The 17,386-nt window shown below is 43.0% G+C and overlaps 1 protein-coding gene across 2 annotated transcripts; it reads right to left on the reverse strand.

The window, feature by feature from the left end:
* Window positions 1–5,070: 5,070 nt before the first annotated feature.
* Window positions 5,071–17,024, reverse strand: TRPV1 (transient receptor potential cation channel subfamily V member 1). 2 transcript variants are annotated; one of them, XM_040082724.2, is made up of 18 exons: window positions 16,897–17,024; window positions 15,646–15,829; window positions 14,967–14,998; window positions 13,153–13,468; window positions 12,436–12,602; window positions 11,997–12,149; window positions 11,490–11,630; window positions 10,732–11,030; window positions 9,948–10,124; window positions 9,582–9,746; window positions 9,208–9,303; window positions 8,820–8,890; window positions 8,238–8,403; window positions 7,438–7,504; window positions 6,842–7,158; window positions 6,179–6,306; window positions 5,812–5,927; window positions 5,071–5,369 (listed from the first exon to the last, which is right to left on the reverse strand). In XM_040082724.2, the coding sequence occupies exons 4-18, from the start codon at window positions 13,452–13,454 to the stop codon at window positions 5,200–5,202; spliced, it is 2,535 nt and encodes an 844-aa protein (XP_039938658.1). In that variant the 5' UTR covers window positions 13,455–13,468; window positions 14,967–14,998; window positions 15,646–15,829; window positions 16,897–17,024; the 3' UTR covers window positions 5,071–5,199. The 2 variants fall into 2 exon arrangements, with proteins under 2 accessions (XP_039938658.1, XP_039938659.1); XM_040082725.2 differs by having other exon boundaries at window positions 15,646–15,790; window positions 16,897–17,008.
* Window positions 17,025–17,386: the final 362 nt, after the last annotated feature.

The raw sequence follows: 17,386 nt of genomic DNA on the forward strand, positions 1-17,386 counted from the left end.
GGTTCAGTCATTTGATTTTTAAAAAACATCAAACCTCTCTTTTTAGAATGGAGATATTTTTTATCTGTCTCATCCATCTAAATCTGGGGAATGGTTCATTTCCATTCCACCTCCAAAGATCTGTTTAGACCTGTAAAAAAAACATGAGGGGGACAAAAATTCACCCACTATCAGGCCTTGAACTGAGAGCTAAATTTTGTATCAGCTGCAGCAGCATATGAAATGCTCAGGAGCTATAACAAACTTAAGCCCCCGCAGGCTCTTTCCACTTTATGTCAAGATCTTTCTGGCAAATAAATGAAGCAGAATTGAAGGTGAACAGCTGCCAGTTGAAAGAAACCCTCAGATGCTTTGGGTCCTCTAAAACCTGCAGGTCCCTCGTTGCTGCAGCCAGGAGGGCACTGGATCAATCTACATCCATGAGCTGGTGTTGGAAACTTCCAGTGATTCCAAAGGGAATCCTTTGGGTAGACATGTATCATATGTGCCCCAGCATCTTTTCAGGATACATTTTCCCCGCCTCAGCTTCAACCCATTATTCTAATTAAAAACGTTTTTATTATGCAAATTGCCTCCTCTCTGAGTTTTCAGTTATTCGGTGCATATTTCAGAAACAACTGTTTCTAGATCTGCCCTTGCAAATCATCCTGTAGAGAAAACTTCACCTATTTCCAGCCCTAAACTCCTGTACCTGGTGGTGAGGGATGTTGTGTTCCTTGTGTGTTCCTCTTTGCCCATCACACACTCCAGGCTCTCCCCTTCTGACTCACAGGAGCTGAGGCTCCCTTTTCCCTGGGTGATTCATTATCCGCATTCCCCTCTGGAAAAAGAGGAACTGCCCGGGTTAAACCTCCTCTGTCAGCTTGGAAAGAAGTGACTTGGACTCGGTGCCATGGCTGGAAACTGCTCTTTCTGGCCCAGTGAGTCGGACACTTCCTCCCGTTCCTGTAACTGGGAGCTGCTCCCGCTGCATGACACGGCAATTCTGCCTTTCATACCAACATCCAGGTGACTAAAATGTTGATTTTGGAGGCTAATTATAGCAATGACTGAGGAGCACAGCTCTGGGTGATGATGGAGCCTGAAAAACCCTGATGATCCCGTGAATGTTGGCGTCTCCTCGTGCCCACTCATGCCCTGCACACGGAAACAGGCAATGTTACTAATGGAGATGGAGCCACAGCATCACCAACACAGCAGGAGGGAAATCCAGTGAGCTCAGCTGGCTGATTCCTCCTCCTTCCCAGAAAAATAAGGGTTCCCCATCATGTATTTTGAAGATCAACATCTGCTGCAGGAGAAACTGGGTCCATATTTTCTCCAGAGTGAAAAGTAATCCCAGCCTGCATGGGTGATGGGAACCACATCAAGAAGACTCAGGGTGTCTGTGCTGCATCTGGCAGCATCAATTAAATCCTCTTCCTCTCCAGGCCTGGTAAATCCATGCCTGAGCCCAATGGAGCAGAAATGGAGACTTGTAAGGAGCATCTTTCACTGCAAGAGGGTTCTCTCTAAGGCCTGCAAGCTTGGTCTCAAATACCCAACACTGCCTGATCCCCAGCTTGCCTGGGATTTTTAATGGAATTTTTTCGAGTTTGGAATATTCATCACTTTGAACAAAACCCGTGTAAAATCCCTCTTGATGGGATTGTGAAAACTTCAAGCCTCAGAAGCTGAGTGCACTGGCTTTATCCCTTCAAGCTGTGGGGCTGGCAGGATCCCCTGTGTGTTGTAGCACAGCAGCACTTGATGAGCACACACCTTGTGGAGGTTTGAGTGTTGAATATCTGAGTATTGAGGCCTCCAGCAAAGATCCTTGAGTGAGTCAGGTATCCAGGCCACAGAAAAGTGACAGAATGAGGTGGAGTTTGGCAAATAAATCTGATTGTGTGCATTAATTTGAGCAGAGGCAGCACAGCAGGACAGTGGCATCAGAGGGACAGGGGCTGTCCTGGGGCAGGGGAACTGCAGCAGCCCCACACATGGTGTGGGAACCCTCTTGTGGGCCCTGCTCTGCCACAGAGCCCACTAAAAACTGCCTCAGAAGTGATTAACAATCATGTTTAATTAGGACAGGGGCTATTCAGGCTCCAGTGCAGCTGTGGCAGAGGGCACATGAACAACAGGATGTGTGGCTCCAAGGTTTCCAGTGTGTGTTTTTCTCAATAATTCTGGAACTGTTGGGGTTTGAAAGGCACAGCAGCTCAATCTTCATGGCTGACTCAGCCACTCACATCTCAGCTATTGAAATGCTGTCAGTACTGAGATTGTGGTTTTGCTTCTCCACATGGATCCCTTTCCACCTCCCAGGGAAGCTCAGCCCAGCTCACCCCTTCCTGCTCTCTCCATCCCACACACATCTGCAGTCATTGCTAATTACAGCTGTCACCCTCTGCTGGGAGGTGAACACATCAACACCCTCCATTTCTCCTGCTCCAGTTCCACTGTGGTTATTGGGAGCTGGGGGATATATATATATATATATATATATATAATATACAGTTGTCCAACCTGATCATCTCCTATTAGGTGTAGACACAAATTAATGTAATTAATAACTGTGAGAAGGCAGATTTTTACCACCTGCAAACCTCAAAGAGCAGCACAGGAGCCATGTGCTGATTCTAACCCTGTTCAGAGTGAAATACTTACACAAACTTCAGACTAAAAGACTTTTTCAAGACCTGCAAAATATGTCAAGGTTAGCAGAACCTCTACAAAACAACCCAAATAAAGATAATTTATTGCAAGGCCATGCTCAGTGGAGATGTCAGCAGTAGGAACAGAAAGGTGCTGGTCCTGGCAGAGCTATTCCTGAAGGACAAGCAGTTCCTGAATTGGAGTCACTGCCAAGCTGAACCTCCCCGTCTGTGGGAAATAAATCTGTGCCCATTGCAAGACATGAAGTGATGATTTAGCTGGAAATTCTGAGAGGTTGGTAATAACTCCCTCTAGAAAAGTGGGATAATTTTGTTTGCTTCCCAGAGAAGATTAAGGGATTTTAGAAATGTAACCAAAAACCTCACCAGCACCACCCTATCCCACAAATACAGGGCATTTACATTCTTAACCACAGCATCATTCTGATGTGTTTTCAGCCTGAATTTCAGCATTTCTAGTTTTAAGAAGTCCTTTGCAGTCTTTGTGATCTTTCTGGAGCAGGAAGGGACAGAAGGCAGAGGTGGAGGATGTGCTCAGGTTACCCAGGGCACTGATCAACCCTTGCATAGGCTCTTGATGTAAACCAGGGTGGACTTCAAGCAATGGATTGTCTCTACCCAGGCTGATAATTATGAAAAATGGATTCTTCCCAGGGAAAACAGAAATTTCATGGATGCTTTCCAGCTATATCATAATCCTGGTGTCCCTCCAAGCATAAATTTGCTGTGGCACGCAGAGCATGGAGACAACCAACCGTGTTTTTCTGGTTGGCTCCTTTCTATGTTTATTCTTAGTAGTTTAAATAATAAATTATTTCACTGTCTCAGCTTGTCTGGCCTACTCAGCTGCGCTTGTTTTACATGTGGGTTGTCTTTGCCATGTTCAGAGTGGAGCATAATGAAACCTTGAATGGCATCTAGAGACTGCTACCAAGGGTTCAGGGATATGAAACTGAACACACCTACTTTAAACACCTTCTGTGGCTTCCTCATCCATCAGAGACAAATTCTGATTATTTCCAGTTCAAATTCTGACTTTTTTCAAGCAATTCTTTCAAATCCTTTGTCAGTTTTCTCTGGTTACACCCTACAAACTCTGTGAAAATAAAATTACATTTGTCCTGAGTGATGTTAACCAAAGAAACAAGAATTATTAGTCCTCTAGATGGTGCTACTATTTCAAATAAAGCAGCTGGATGTTTGAAGATTTCCTTGAAATATATTCTGTAGTGCCCCACGAGAAAGGACCACAGTGAGAAATCCTTTCTCCAGTAAAAGAAGTGATGTCACACAACCCAAAATTTCATCTCACAGGGCAGCCTGTATCCAAACACACTGACCGCTTCTCTTTAAAGGCAGTGGATGCCCCAGTATTTTAGTAAATGCAGCAAAATCACAAGATTTATTGATGAAAATTATCTGTACTTCAGGTGCAACCCCAGGAACAGCTGAAGGCCCTGCTCACACACCTGGCTGGCTCAGGGGGAGCTCTGTGTGCACTCCGAGGGGGGTTAAAGGCTGTTAACTCCAGCTGCTTTAGGGATATAAGGAAAGAAGGTAAAAGCATTTACCACAGCTGCACTGGGGCCCAGAACTGAAATACTGTGCCAGCTGTCACTAAAACAAATTTTCTTGTCCTCAGTTCCTCTATGCCCACTCACTTTTCAAGAAGATGCCAAAGTTCCTTCTATTCTTTCCTCTCTTTCCAATGCTCCCATCTGGATTTTCAGAATATCTGCCTATTTTCCCTCTGATATTTTTCCTGATTCTCTTTGTAATTCCAGACAGATGGATTTTCAGCACCAGATTTTTTTTCACCATTGCTGTCAAAGTCAAGAACAAAAGCTTTCTAATTTCGAGATTATTATTGTTGTACATTGTTATACATCTGACCTTTGAAACATACATTCTCTATAACCACTATCTCTTATTTTGTGCAAAGTTCATCTGTTATCTAAATAAATGTCATATTTGGGATCTTGTTAAGCTTTCAGCCTCAGTAAAGTAACTGTGAATTTCTGGAGTTTACCCAGACAGTGTAAAAGAAACACTTATTTCATTGATTTTGACTATTCAACCTTTAAAATTTCACAGAGTGTATTTGTTCTTGTGTTATGAAAAAATGATTTTGTATTCTTCCCATGTCCCCATTTATTTATCTGCTTTCCAAGAAACTGTCCCCACAGGATCATCTCTCTGGGCCCTTGGTGACTTTTGCTGCTCTTTTATGAGTGCTTTTCCAGTGTCATAATAATTTGGTTGGTTGGTTTTCCAGGCAGAAAAGCCACAAAATCAGGGCCTGTGCATGCTCACAAAGATGATTGTTTAATACAAGAGACTCTAAGAGCAGGCAGAAGGTTGTATTAAAAACAACCATGAAGACATGAGCTTAAACAACAATTTAGTTTATTCAGCATACTTAGCGAATCCTTGCACATGGTAATTCCCTAAGTCCCCTGACCTTTTACCAAAAGTCCCTGTTCCTGTAAATGAAATGCTCTGTTGTCCTCCTTGTGAGGAACAGCACAGGCAACCAGAATTAGACTGACTTTGGAATTGACTCTTTCAACCCCTCAGAATCTTCTGCCTCAAAATAAGGTTCCAAAACAGGTTTTAATTTGACTTCTTCTGGCAGCTTGTGAGGCTCTTCTCTCCTCTTCTCTCCATCTTTTAGAAGTGGAACCAACGTTTTCCAGTGCCTCCCTGAAACTAAAAAGGAAAGGTTATTTTTTTTCCCTCTCCACAGAAACAAAAGAAAATATACAAGTGGTTTGAACAGGAAGCTGATGAAAGAAGAAGAAAGAAGGAGGAAGAAAGGACTTTGTGGTTTTCTTCCCCATCCTGTTCCAGAAGTTTTCCATATTTCAGCTGGCAAGTACTGACTGCACAGTTAAATGCTCTGGTGCTGGATGCTGAGCTCCCAAACTCTGGGGCTTGGGGTCTCTAAAGCAGCTCCTTGTTTTTTACTCCAGAGAGTCACACCGTGAGCAGTGAGCCCATTTCACCCTTTGCATTTTGTGCTGGCTGAAAATGCCCTCAACTAAGTCACTGCATTATCAGCAAGCGCACAGCACTGACTGCCCTCTGCCAGTTAATCCTTCTGCTGCTATCACCAGAGTGCAGCAAAGATTTGAGTCCCTGAAAGCCTCACCTCTGCCAGGCTTAAGAGAGAAACTGGCATTTCGTCTGAGGTCCCCAGAGTACCCAGGGTCTTCGTTGATTATGCCCAGATTAGTGTTCCACGTGGACCAGTTCACCTCATCAACCCTGGGGAGACAACAACAAACCCAAGATCCATTCTAAGGCTCACCACACAGCTCCAGGATCAGTTTATACCACAAACTGTCACATCCCAAGTCCTCAGATCTGACCCAAAAAACAGATTAAACTGACCATGGCAGACACTACTAGTGCTCTTTTCTTCACAGTGCTCCAGGGGGAAGTTCTGCTTCCCACCACCAGATACTTGAAGCTGTTTATCTACAAAAGATTGTTGGCTTGGTACACAAACAAGTTACCTGAAGCACCATCTGTAATCATCTTGGCCATCAGGTGTGATCCCCACCAGGACTTGCTTCCCCGAGCGGAAGGAGTGCCTCAGACAGTTCAGGTAGCTGTTCTCAATGTCCAGGATGGTGATGGCTCTCTGCCAGGCAAGAGAAAGCACAGCACTGAGGGGCTGCTGGTCTAAGTCAAACTAATCCTGAATTCTGTCTTTGTTTTAAAAACCACGAGTTTTTATCATTGTCAACATCACCCTTTGTTAATAGATAAAATAAATTTGTCACTGAAAATGCTGAATTGCTGCCCTGTGAATAAAACTATGAAGTTCCCTTTCTTACATCAGACAAAACCTGATTCTGGTAAAGCTTGGTTCTTTCCTTGCATAATCTCTCTCTTCATAGTCTGATTGGGATTTTCCATTATACAAAGGTCAAATAATATTTTCCAATTACAAAAATACTTCTTTTCTTACATTCTGAACATCTGTGGAACACGGGGAACGTCTGCTTAGGCAAAACATCAAATATACATGGAAAAAGAACTAATACTTTTTTTAGGAGCTGTTCGGGTGAATCAGAAAGAAGCAGTGACCTGTTGTTTAGACACATCAGCTCCTAAGATTCTCTCTGAAATCTCTTATGGTTTTTTTGGACAGCAGCCTCACAGAACCAACACACCTGCAGTTTCCAGATGCTCTTGCTCTCCTGTGCAATTTTGTTGACAGTCTCCCCCATCAGAGCAATGAGCATGTTGAGCAGGAGGATGTAGGTGAGGATGACATAGAGCACCAGCAGGATGACAAACACGGACTTGAACCTGTAGTTCTCTGTGAACTCCAGGTCCCCCATGCCAATGGTGAACTTGAAGAGCTCCAGGCAGGTGTAGTAGAGGCTGTTGTAGGAGGTGCGGCCTCGTTTCACGTGGCAGCACCGGGCATACTCAGAGATATTTGTGTCCTGCCCCTCGTTGTCGTCTTCAATCAAAGTCACCACAGCTGTCGGGAAAAGAGAATGACATCCACACGATGGAAACACAGTTTGAGATGGTAACTTCATTGCAAGCGATGGAAACGAGCAGAAAGGTAACACACGTTCCCTCCAGGGCAAATTGACCCAGAGAAACTGCCCTACAAAATATTCCCCAGAACTGAAGAGGTTTGTTTTTTTAATTAGGTTAATTTGTTAGTTGGGAACAAAAGGTCTAAGTAGCTCAAAAAATAAAAATTTCTGAGATTCTTTAAGGTAACAAAAGGTAATTCCAAGTAGGATATTACCTGTAGAAAATCCCAAGAGGAATACAAGATAGACAAACATGAAGCGACATAAATCTCTAAGGATCATCTGTAACACAGAAACAGATGAAAAAGTTTTAAAACTTGAATGTAAACTGCAACAAAAATTGGTAGAAAATACTGTTTTGGCTCAAGGTTGTATTTGCTCTGAACTGGCTGTTCATACATTAAACTGTTGTTTATCCAGGTGAGATAACAAACTTTAATACAGAAAACATTTTTCTCTTATTCATGCACTAATTTACACACAAATGCAACACATGCACATGGGGAGAGTTTCTTCTTTGTGAGTACAAATCACATAAAGGCAGTTGGATCTCTCTTGCCCTCCTGGGCTGGCTGGCTACATCACAGAGAGCTTTATTAGCCAGCTACTGCCTCTTAGCTAATTGCTCTGTTTGGCAACATTTTATCTATACCTGGAGAAATTTCCAGCTGGTGGAAAGCTGGGCCATCTCACACCAGAGCTGCCTGCACTGTTCTCAGCCTCCCTGCATCCATGCTTACCCAATTACAGTTATTTTGAAGCATGGCAGGTAATAAAAATAATAATAATAATAATCATCATCATCATCCTATCAAGACTGCTATAAAACATACCGGTGAAGAGCAGGGAGTTTTTCTACATCACTTAAATTTTATCACTTCACTCAGAAGATAATGACAAAGGCTAGCAGAGTCACAAGAGGCAGACACGGCCAGGTGTGCCCTGGAAACGGGGCTGTTGGCAGAAGTTCCTGCTCTGAGGCCCTGCTGCCTCCTCAGCTGCTCCCTGCACTGACCTTGGCGATCATGACGGAGTAAATGCCCATCTGCTGGAAGCCCCGCGTGTAGTAGAGCATGTTGGCCCAGCCCAGGGCCAAGGAGAACACCATGGAGGCCACGTAGAGCTCCTGGCCACAGAAGTACAGCACCACAGAGCTCAGGAGGAGCAGGGAGTGGACAAAGCTGGAAGACAAGAGTGGTGTGAATGCAGAGGGCTGAGCTGGCCACAGGAACAGAGCAGCCCCTGGGGTAGAGAGCAGAACAAGGGATTGTCCAGTTGGGATGAGAAAGGGCCTTGGAGAGGCAAAGCTCCCGTAGCAATGGGAGGATTTCTGCACAAACAATGCATAAATCCCACTTGGAGACCTGTTCCTAACTGCTGCATGACGCACTGAACATTCAGACACTGAATTTGCTTTTTCTCCACAGCAGGTCACTGAGCCAAACCCATTTATTCAATGATATCCACCGGCAACTCTCTTGCAAAGACCCAGGGAATTACAGCAAAGCTCCTATTACAGGTGGCTCCAGCCTCAACTACAGACCCCACACACTCCCCTGTTTCAAGCTGAGATGCAATCAAAGATATTGGAGCTTACAAAAGAACCTCACTGTAGCCATCAACTATCAGTGTCCTGAGTGATGGGCGCCTCTGCATGAAATACTGGATCTGAAAAGAAAAGGGAACAGAGACCAAATTTGCATCAAGGAAATATTAAGTATTCCCTGTGAATTAATTAACAAAGCACTGACCCCTGTATCAGGGAGCTGGTACCCATAAAACACCTCACAAGAACAGCTCAAAACCAGCACTGGTGCAAGATCTAGGGAGGAGTATTCCAGTAACATCAGGTCATGGAAAATGATCTGTGCCTCTTGACTAAAATATGAATTATCTAAGCAGCCAATGCTCATGAATAGGCAAAGCTAGTTTGATTCTCTCCTACACTTACCCAAAAGCAAAAGGAAAATTTTCAAACACCTTACCCCTCTGAAAAAAAAATAGAGGCCTCCCAGTACACTCAGGATCTCTCCAGTTACTCGAAAGTATTCCCCAGTGCTGTAGCCAAAGGTGAAGGGAGGCTGTAGGAGACAGGAAAATAGGTATTTTAGCATAACTGGAGATGGGAAAGACCTGGTCTTGCCAGCAGCTGGAAGCAACTCCATTTCTGGGGGAACAGGGAGTGGTTAAGTTTCTCAATGTGCTGCAGCAAGACTGGGAAGCAGGCAGGGTCAAACCTCTCTCCTGCCTTCAGGAAAGGAGAAAATTTGGATGCTAAGGGCACGCATTCAAATGGTAGGTAAATTTGGGATATCATGCCATCACGTGGTTCCCCTGACACATGACAGGAGTAATGCACCTTTCCATCCTTCTGTACAGGTCTGTAGTAAGCAGCAGCAGTGAGGATGGTGATGTGCATGGTGTAGACAAAGAAGTTGAAGTAAAACAAGTGCTTGACAAACCGGTCCCACTTGTCTTGCAGCAGCCTGTTAAGGGGCTCCACCAGCAGCATCTCGTGACGGTTCTGTACAGGGAAAAAAAGAGAATTTTGATAGGAACCAGAATATACTGGACTTTGGAAAAAAACCATATTATATAAATCTTCAGCAAATGATCCCTCTTTGCTTAAACTCAGGGTGGGAGGTTGCTGTTTCATGGAAATGAGGGAAAAGGTGCTCTGTGTGGAACATGAAGCTCCCCCCAGCCCAGGAGGTGCAGTACTCACTGGTGTCTCACTGCTGTAGGCAAGGATCTCAAGCACTGAGTTTTTCTCACAGGTGTCTATACAGGACAGGTCATAAAGAGAGGAGTGGACAGGTCCATAGGCCCATTCAGTGAACTTCCTGGACAAGTGTCTGCACTCGGGGTCTTTGATTTCCCGTCTGAGGATGTAAGCGAAAATCTAATTGCAAAAGAACAATACAACCAGCGTTTCAGTGCTAATGGACTTCCCACTCCTCAGCCTCTCCACAACACACGAAGGGGAATTTCTCCCTAGTTCAACTGAGCTGAAACCAATAAACTGGAGCACTGCAGAGATCCCAGTCTGAAATAAACAGTTTATTTCCTCACTGTGTGATGGGAGATGGGAAATACAAACACCTCTTACCCATTTCAAAACTGCAAGAGAAAAGCAGAGATGTTATAAATCTCTGAGCACACTCACTTTGAATAGGGACTGCCAGAAGATGAGTTACATCAGCCAGTCAAAAGTAAAAAAGCTCCTGTGGTTCAGGTGATATCAGAGACCCATTTTCTGTTTCCTCTGGGGCTGCTTGCACACCAGTGCTGTGTGAATAACACCAGCGCTGTGTGAATAACACCAGCTGGGCAGACACACTCACACTCTGCAGCCTTTAAGGACTGTGCAGTTAAACTGCAGCATCAGTTCCTCTTAAATAAAAGGTCTCAACAATGAAGTCCTAAAATCCATTCTGCATAAATATTTTACATGTTCTCTCTATAATGTGATACAGCAATGGGACAGTCAAACACCTTTGATCACCTACCCCTATCTTCCCTGTTTTGGCTGCCAGAGTTAAAGGAGTCAGCCCTTTCTTGTTGGTGAGTTCTTCCAGCTTGAGGATGGGATTAATTTTGGCACCAAGGATCAATATGTTATTATACATCTTGGTTACAAACTTGGTGTTATCCTTGGTGTTATCTGCAATCTCCACCAGTGTGTGCAGGACCATGTTGCCCATGGAGTCCTCAGCAGCGATGTTGGCTGCCTGGTAGGGATTTTCCAGGAGGAATTTCACAATGCAGAGCTGGTTGGTGCAGGCAGCCAGGGACAAAGGCAGCTCTCCTACGGCAAGCAATGGGAAGGAGTGGTCAGAAAGCCCAGTACCAGAGGTGCATAAACAGAAACATCACACTGTTTTCACCTTGCACCATGAGAAAAGATTAATTTCTCTGTCTGGAACAGCATCAGTTCTTGTAATAGCTGTTAAAATATGTTTTCTTTGGTTTAACTACATCACAGAAACACAGCTGCTTAAAAAAACCCAGCCAGGACAGGAGCAGGTTACAAAGGACCCAGGGTTCAGAGAACAAAGGAAAGCTGACACACTGAACACCACCAGCTACCAACTGTGCTTCTTCATTAGCTCAATCTTTGGGAGGAAATATTTGGCCTAAAGGTAGAACAGCCCATTTGGTACTTCTGAGCCTCCAGTCCCACATAAACAGGATTATTTAACAGCTTGCACTTGGGATGCTGCTGGGACAACTCAATCAATAAAGACCATACTGTGCTCACTCCTACCAAAATAAAAGCCAGATTTCCCTTTGATTTTCCTGAAGAACTCCCCACAGGCTCTGGCATGAACATCTGCTCCGTTCTGGACCAGGAGCTTCACCAGGTACATGTTCCTCCTCTCGATGGCGATGTGAAGAGCAGTCTGGCCTAGAGAGAGACTCATCAGACAGAAATCCTCAGCATTTAGTACAGACTGAGAGCTTTCAGCACTACAATTCCCTCAGCTCCGAGTCAGATGCTGGAAGTGAGAGCTCTGCAGGCTAAAAGGCTCTAGAACTGAACAAGGAAAGAACACACAAACAGCAAATGCCAAGTCATTAAATCACTGCATATCAAAAAAGGCAGAATTTTGCACCTAATGGCACAGCACAAATGCACAGACTGTCAATCACACACCTGATTTGGGGCACTTTGGGGTACATAAGTCTTCATGCACAAGACTTTGAGAGCCCTGCCTGACCCCATTTCAGTCTGAGCATCCTAAACATTCACTGCAGCAGCTGTTTCTCTTACCCTTGTAGTAGTTGTCAGTATATTCTGCATTAACAAACTCTTTCAGAGTCCCAGTTTTCCTTGCAATATCCAGCAGCAAGGGAATGGTATCATTTTTCCCGTCATGTAGATTCAGCATGGCTTTCAATAAACAGGTTTTGCCAGTTTCAGGCTCTGTAAAACAAAAAATTGCAGGTATATAGAAGTGATTACAAGCCTACCATCTATACCCAAGCAAGCAGGAATTAATGAGGTTCTTTTCAAAAGACAAGAAACCTCATTTAGTGTTCCACAGAAAATTTCAGCTCCTGTAACGTTCCAATCAATAGTTTGCTCAATCAATAGGGCTATTAAAGGACCTCCTGCAGACACATAACATAATTATCTTTTTTATTTTCATCTCAGGAGCACTACTGGAAGAAGAAGAGGACAACTCAAGGCATGTGATACTCAAGGGTACCTTTGAACTCCTCATCAGTGAGATGCTTGAAGGTTCTATTAAGGTAGAGTAGCAGGTCACTGAGGTCCTTTGTGTTGCCTTGGGCCACAGCATCAAAGATCCTTCTGCGGTCATAAAATTTGAAAGCTTTTTCTGAGCAGCCTGTGATGGAATCTGTAGACAGGAGCCTAACAAGGGGAAATGTAAGTTACCTAAAGTCAGATATTTAGCAGGCTTTTTATCAACTACCAGAACACTGTTCTTCATTTGCTCATGTGAAGTAGTAAACACTGCAGATTAGAATAGGTACATCTGCAAAGACTGAAAGAACAAAGTCTGCAAGCAACTCTCCTGATAAAATTGATTCTGTTGCTGAAAAGCTGAGAACAAATCTTAAAAGAGGCACTGAAGTTTGGCAGTGTTAACTGCAGGCCTGGAGCCAGGCAATCCCTTGTCCTCACTCTGAGCCACGTCCATTCACTGAGCAGCCTCTAGCAAGTGAACTGAGGCCCACTGCCAGTTTTGGGGGTAATATCCACGGAGACAGAGATTTTCAGAGATGCTGAGGGACAACAGTTATTGTCACTTTCAGTTGCAACACTCCTTAATTTGGCATAGAAAATAGTGAAACTGAAAAAATAGTCACACTCGAGTGGAGAGAACAAATGCTGCTCTAAGAAACACAGCCTGCAGTTGTCTAACTACTCATTACAACCAAATCTCACAAGGAAGACTTACTTGTGAAGTTTGCCCCTCTCCAAATTGACGTGGAATTTGATGGCAGAAGGTGCCATCAGGTGATCCATCTGGCAGAAGGAGTCCATGGGAGCCATGTCCTTGTCACTGTCCCCCATCACAAAGCGGCCCCGCCTGGCAAAAATGTTGCTTTTGGGTGGCTGCACCTTGGTGCTGGGTGGGCCCTGGGGGTTGTCAGGGGTTTCCTGGACAGAGTCCTCCCCATCCGTGTGTTCATCTGTCACTTCAGATTCCTCCATGTCAAAACTGCCAAACTTTTTCATCTTCCCAAGAATGGAGGACATGATGAGCCAGCAGTCTGTGAGGAAGAACACAAACACCTCAAGTCAGCATTTACAGGGTCATGAGTTCCCTTTTGCCTAATAACATTTTCCAGAAACAGCGGGGAGTGGATTGGTTGCTCTCATGCCAGAAATGAGGCAGATGGACACATTCTCACTGTGCCCACAGGCAGAACAGTTTAGTAGGTCTTTATTCCATTTGTTCCTCTTCCCACCACCCTTACCCATTCCAGAATGGAGAAAGCAAACCAGAGCATCCCAGAGCTTCCTGTCCCTCTCACTGTAGAGCTGAGCTTCAGCTACCTCTGCTCAAAACCAGTTCCTCATCCTCCAGTCATTGGTAAAACCTGAACAATCTCAAACCTCAAAAATCTCTGCTTTTCTCCTCTACTTTCTGGCTGGTTTGTGTCGCAAACCGCTCTCATGATTCTATCAGGGATGTGAAAAAGCCCTGCTTGTGCCCTAACCTGATCTCCAGGATGCTGAGCACAGAGGGCTTCCTGCACCCAGGAAAATTACCCCTTAAGGGTTTTGCCAGAGTTATGGCAGTGCCTGATGGAAATTGGAGTGTGTGATCCTTGAGATACGAGTGTTACCTCAGACATGAGGCACGGAAACAGAGGGAGAGGTTACCACAGATAAGATGTGACTGCAACAACCACACAGCTAATCTTGGCTGATTCACAGCCACACAGAACCTGACACGAGCAACAAACACAGAGTCAGAGAATGGTTTGGGTGGGAAGAGACCCTAAAGCTCATCTCATTCCACCCCTCTGCCAGGGGCAGGAACACCTTCCACTATCCCAGGCTGCTCCAAGCCCTGTCCAACCTGGCCTTGGACACTTCCAGGGATGGGGCAGCCACAGCTTCTCAGGGCAGCCTGTGCCAGGGCTCCCCATCCTCACAGACAGCACACTCTACTGAAGGTAGAACAGGTTACCTTTCTTTTGTTTGGCTTCTTATCAACCCATTTTAATCAAACAAATATTGTCTTTGAATGCAAAACATCCTGGAATTCCAGCAGTGAAGACAGGAATACATCATATCTGAACTGCTGCACAGCTGGCATAGAGACATGCTCTGAAATCCTACATTGCTTGGAAATGGTACAGCTCTGAGCACAGGAATGACACTAAATCTTTAAAGAGCCTCAAATTATGAACCACAATAGAGTGGTCAGTAATTCTCTCTGTACGGTCAGTGTGGAAACAACAGCATGAACATGCTTCAAGGTTGTTTCTCTTCACAAGAGACACATTCTGAGGGTTGTGTGCAAACCTGCATTAAAGCTGGATTTTCATTTCTGTGGGAATAATTCATATTTACATCAAGGGTCACTTACATTTTTCTGTGAAAGCAGGACAGGAAATTCTGTCATTTGCATTTTCTATAATTTTGTACAATATACACGTAAAGAAAACATCAATTTGAAAACTTGCACATTCAAGGTTACTGGAAGCAAAGCAGCAAAGCACAGATAAAATATGAATGACTGCAATTTAACTTGCTCACCTTTCAAGTTCTTTTGTCTCCTTAGAATCACTCTGAAAGAATAACATAACATAACATCTTATTAACTTAATTGTCCTATAAATAAGAAATAAAAATATTTTTATTTGGAACAAGATATTAAAATAACAGCAAAACTCTTACAACAGTGAAAAAGGAATAAAAATAGTTCTATAAAATATAGAAAAAATATATTGGGAATACAGTAATGTATAATTTTAATCTTTTGTCTTATTCATACTCATGCAGATTGTGCCAAAAATATCAGTGAGTAGCTACAGAACACACAATCACTTATTTTCCACAGAATAAATATAAAAGAGCAGAATAGGCTCAATCCTGTCTCCCTGGCAATTGCTCAAACCTACATTCCACACACTTTCCTTTCTAAACCATGCTGGTAATTTATTTGATAATGAAGACAAAGCTGCATTTCCTCATGAGTATGAATTTGCAAGGGAAATAACCTTCACAAATCTGTGGAAGGATTATCAAAAAAAAAAAACCCAATAAACATTTTCTAGTTTAAAAAATGCACAACATACTTGAGCTCTTTGAAGCCCATGCACACAGAAGTTTGATACAATAAATAAGGAAATATTTTGGATAGAATGCCCTGCCACATCTAATAGAGTTTTAAAAACAGCCAACCATGTTATTCAAATATATGTACAGAACTTACCAATATTGATAATAATCGCGTCTTCTGAAAAATAATCCAGTCTCAGTAAACACCCACTGATCTACAGGAATTTGGTGCCAGATATTCCTCCTCCAAGGTGTCTGGACTGCAAAGCCCTCAGAGTTTGCTTCTCCACTTCATTTGTCTGCAAAATGTGATGATTTTTAGAACCATGGGAAGTTCACTGGAAAAACAGAGAATAGAGCAATAAGATAATTAAGAACAATTCTGAAACCAGAAGCATCAGTGGCTTCTATTCCCAAAGGTTTAGAAAAGCTCTTTACAAGAATTGCAGTCAGTTGCTGTTGTTTTTCCCTCCCCTTTAATTGCATTTAGTAATGGATATTCTTCTCCAGATTTCCTCTTCGTAAATACACTCAAGTTTGCAAAATAAAAAAACAGCACCCAAACCACCAGACAGCAATTGTTTCTGCGGGTCAGACTTTCAATTCTTGAATTTCAGTTCAATTTACAAAACTTTGTAAAATATGCCACGATCACCTTTCTGGACACCTTTCTTGGGTGGCTGATTGAAAGATAAATATTTTAACTATAAGCTGATTCAGAACAGAATTGAGGAAGAACCAGTAAGTCCTAAAGCATTTTTACTGTTTCATGTTCCTCCTATGTTTTATTTAAAATTTTTATATATATATATATATATCAGTCAGCCATTAAATATTACTGAGGAAAAAACCCCAACTTATCTAATTCAGGATGGATCTAACACCCTCAAAACTTCAGAGAAACTGTTTTTCCAGAGGCTGTTAGGCTGGAAGCAACCCCTCAACTTCCTGAGATTTTGAGGAGAATATGAAATTGTTCAATTAAATTATCTGTCTTTGGTTTTGCAGAAGGTGGCTGTCTCTCTATATAAAAGAATTATATATTGGCCTAATTAATAGCAAACTAATTATACTCCTTAGATCTGTGGTACTCAGAGTAACAAGGCTGTTTATTAATGCATAAATATAGATTACCAATAGGCAGGTCCTCAGCAGCAAAGGCTTTTGATGCAACAGCATCATCAGCTCTTTCCTGTTATTCAATAAAAATGAAGGCAGACCTGCTGATAAAAATTATATTTATAACAACGCGAGAGAAAACAACATATAACAAATTCAGACTTTTCCCAACACCTTTAGTCTACATTTTCTCCGTAATGTGCCAACAGTTCCCTAAACATGACATGGAATGGAAATGAAGCCATCTCTGTAATTAAGATCTCAGAACTCAGCACAGCTTCCTCACCATAAAAATGTCAGTCCTGATGTTGCTAATGAGCAAGAGAGGAATCCATGTCCATATTCCAGTGGAAACACCTGCTTCCTAGGAATGAAACTGTATCCAGTTAACATCAAACATCTTACTTGCTTCCCAACCTCATTTGAGCAAAAGAAACGTACATGTAGACAGAAAAGTATTAATGTTTTAACATTAAAATAAAGACTAGGAGAAGAAAGAAATTCTAAGAGCAGAACACAGGGGATAAAACTTGGAAATTTCAAGGGAGTGCACAAAAGCATCAGAACAAGTTAGACAGCAGCCCCTCTCTCCCAGTCCTTTCCAACATGTTTCCTACCAGGAAAATGAGCCTCACAAGAAATGTCTTTTTATGCAGGAAGTTAATGGATCTTTCCCAGTCACTCAGACAAATTTAATGTGATAATTACGTCTCATTTCACAAATGGGAATGACATAGCAACAAAATGTGCAGACCCAGGAGAAGCAGACATTAAAT

The sequence above is a fragment of the Hirundo rustica genome, chromosome 19, assembly GCF_015227805.2.
Source record: "Hirundo rustica isolate bHirRus1 chromosome 19, bHirRus1.pri.v3, whole genome shotgun sequence".
NCBI classification, from domain to species: Eukaryota; Metazoa; Chordata; class Aves; order Passeriformes; family Hirundinidae; genus Hirundo; species Hirundo rustica.

Bases quoted from the DNA above. Each gene is read 5' to 3' on its own strand.
- TRPV1 (XM_040082724.2), bottom strand. From the start codon at position 13,454: ATGTCCTCCATTCTTGGGAAGATGAAAAAGTTTGGCAGTTTTGACATG. The intron at 9,747-9,947 runs GTGAGTACTGCA...TTCCCTGTACAG, and splicing joins CCTACAGCAGTGAGACACCA to AACCGTCACGAGATGCTGCT. The intron at 6,307-6,841 runs GTGTGTTGGTTC...CTTGCCTGGCAG, and splicing joins AGAGCATCTGGAAACTGCAG to AGAGCCATCACCATCCTGGA.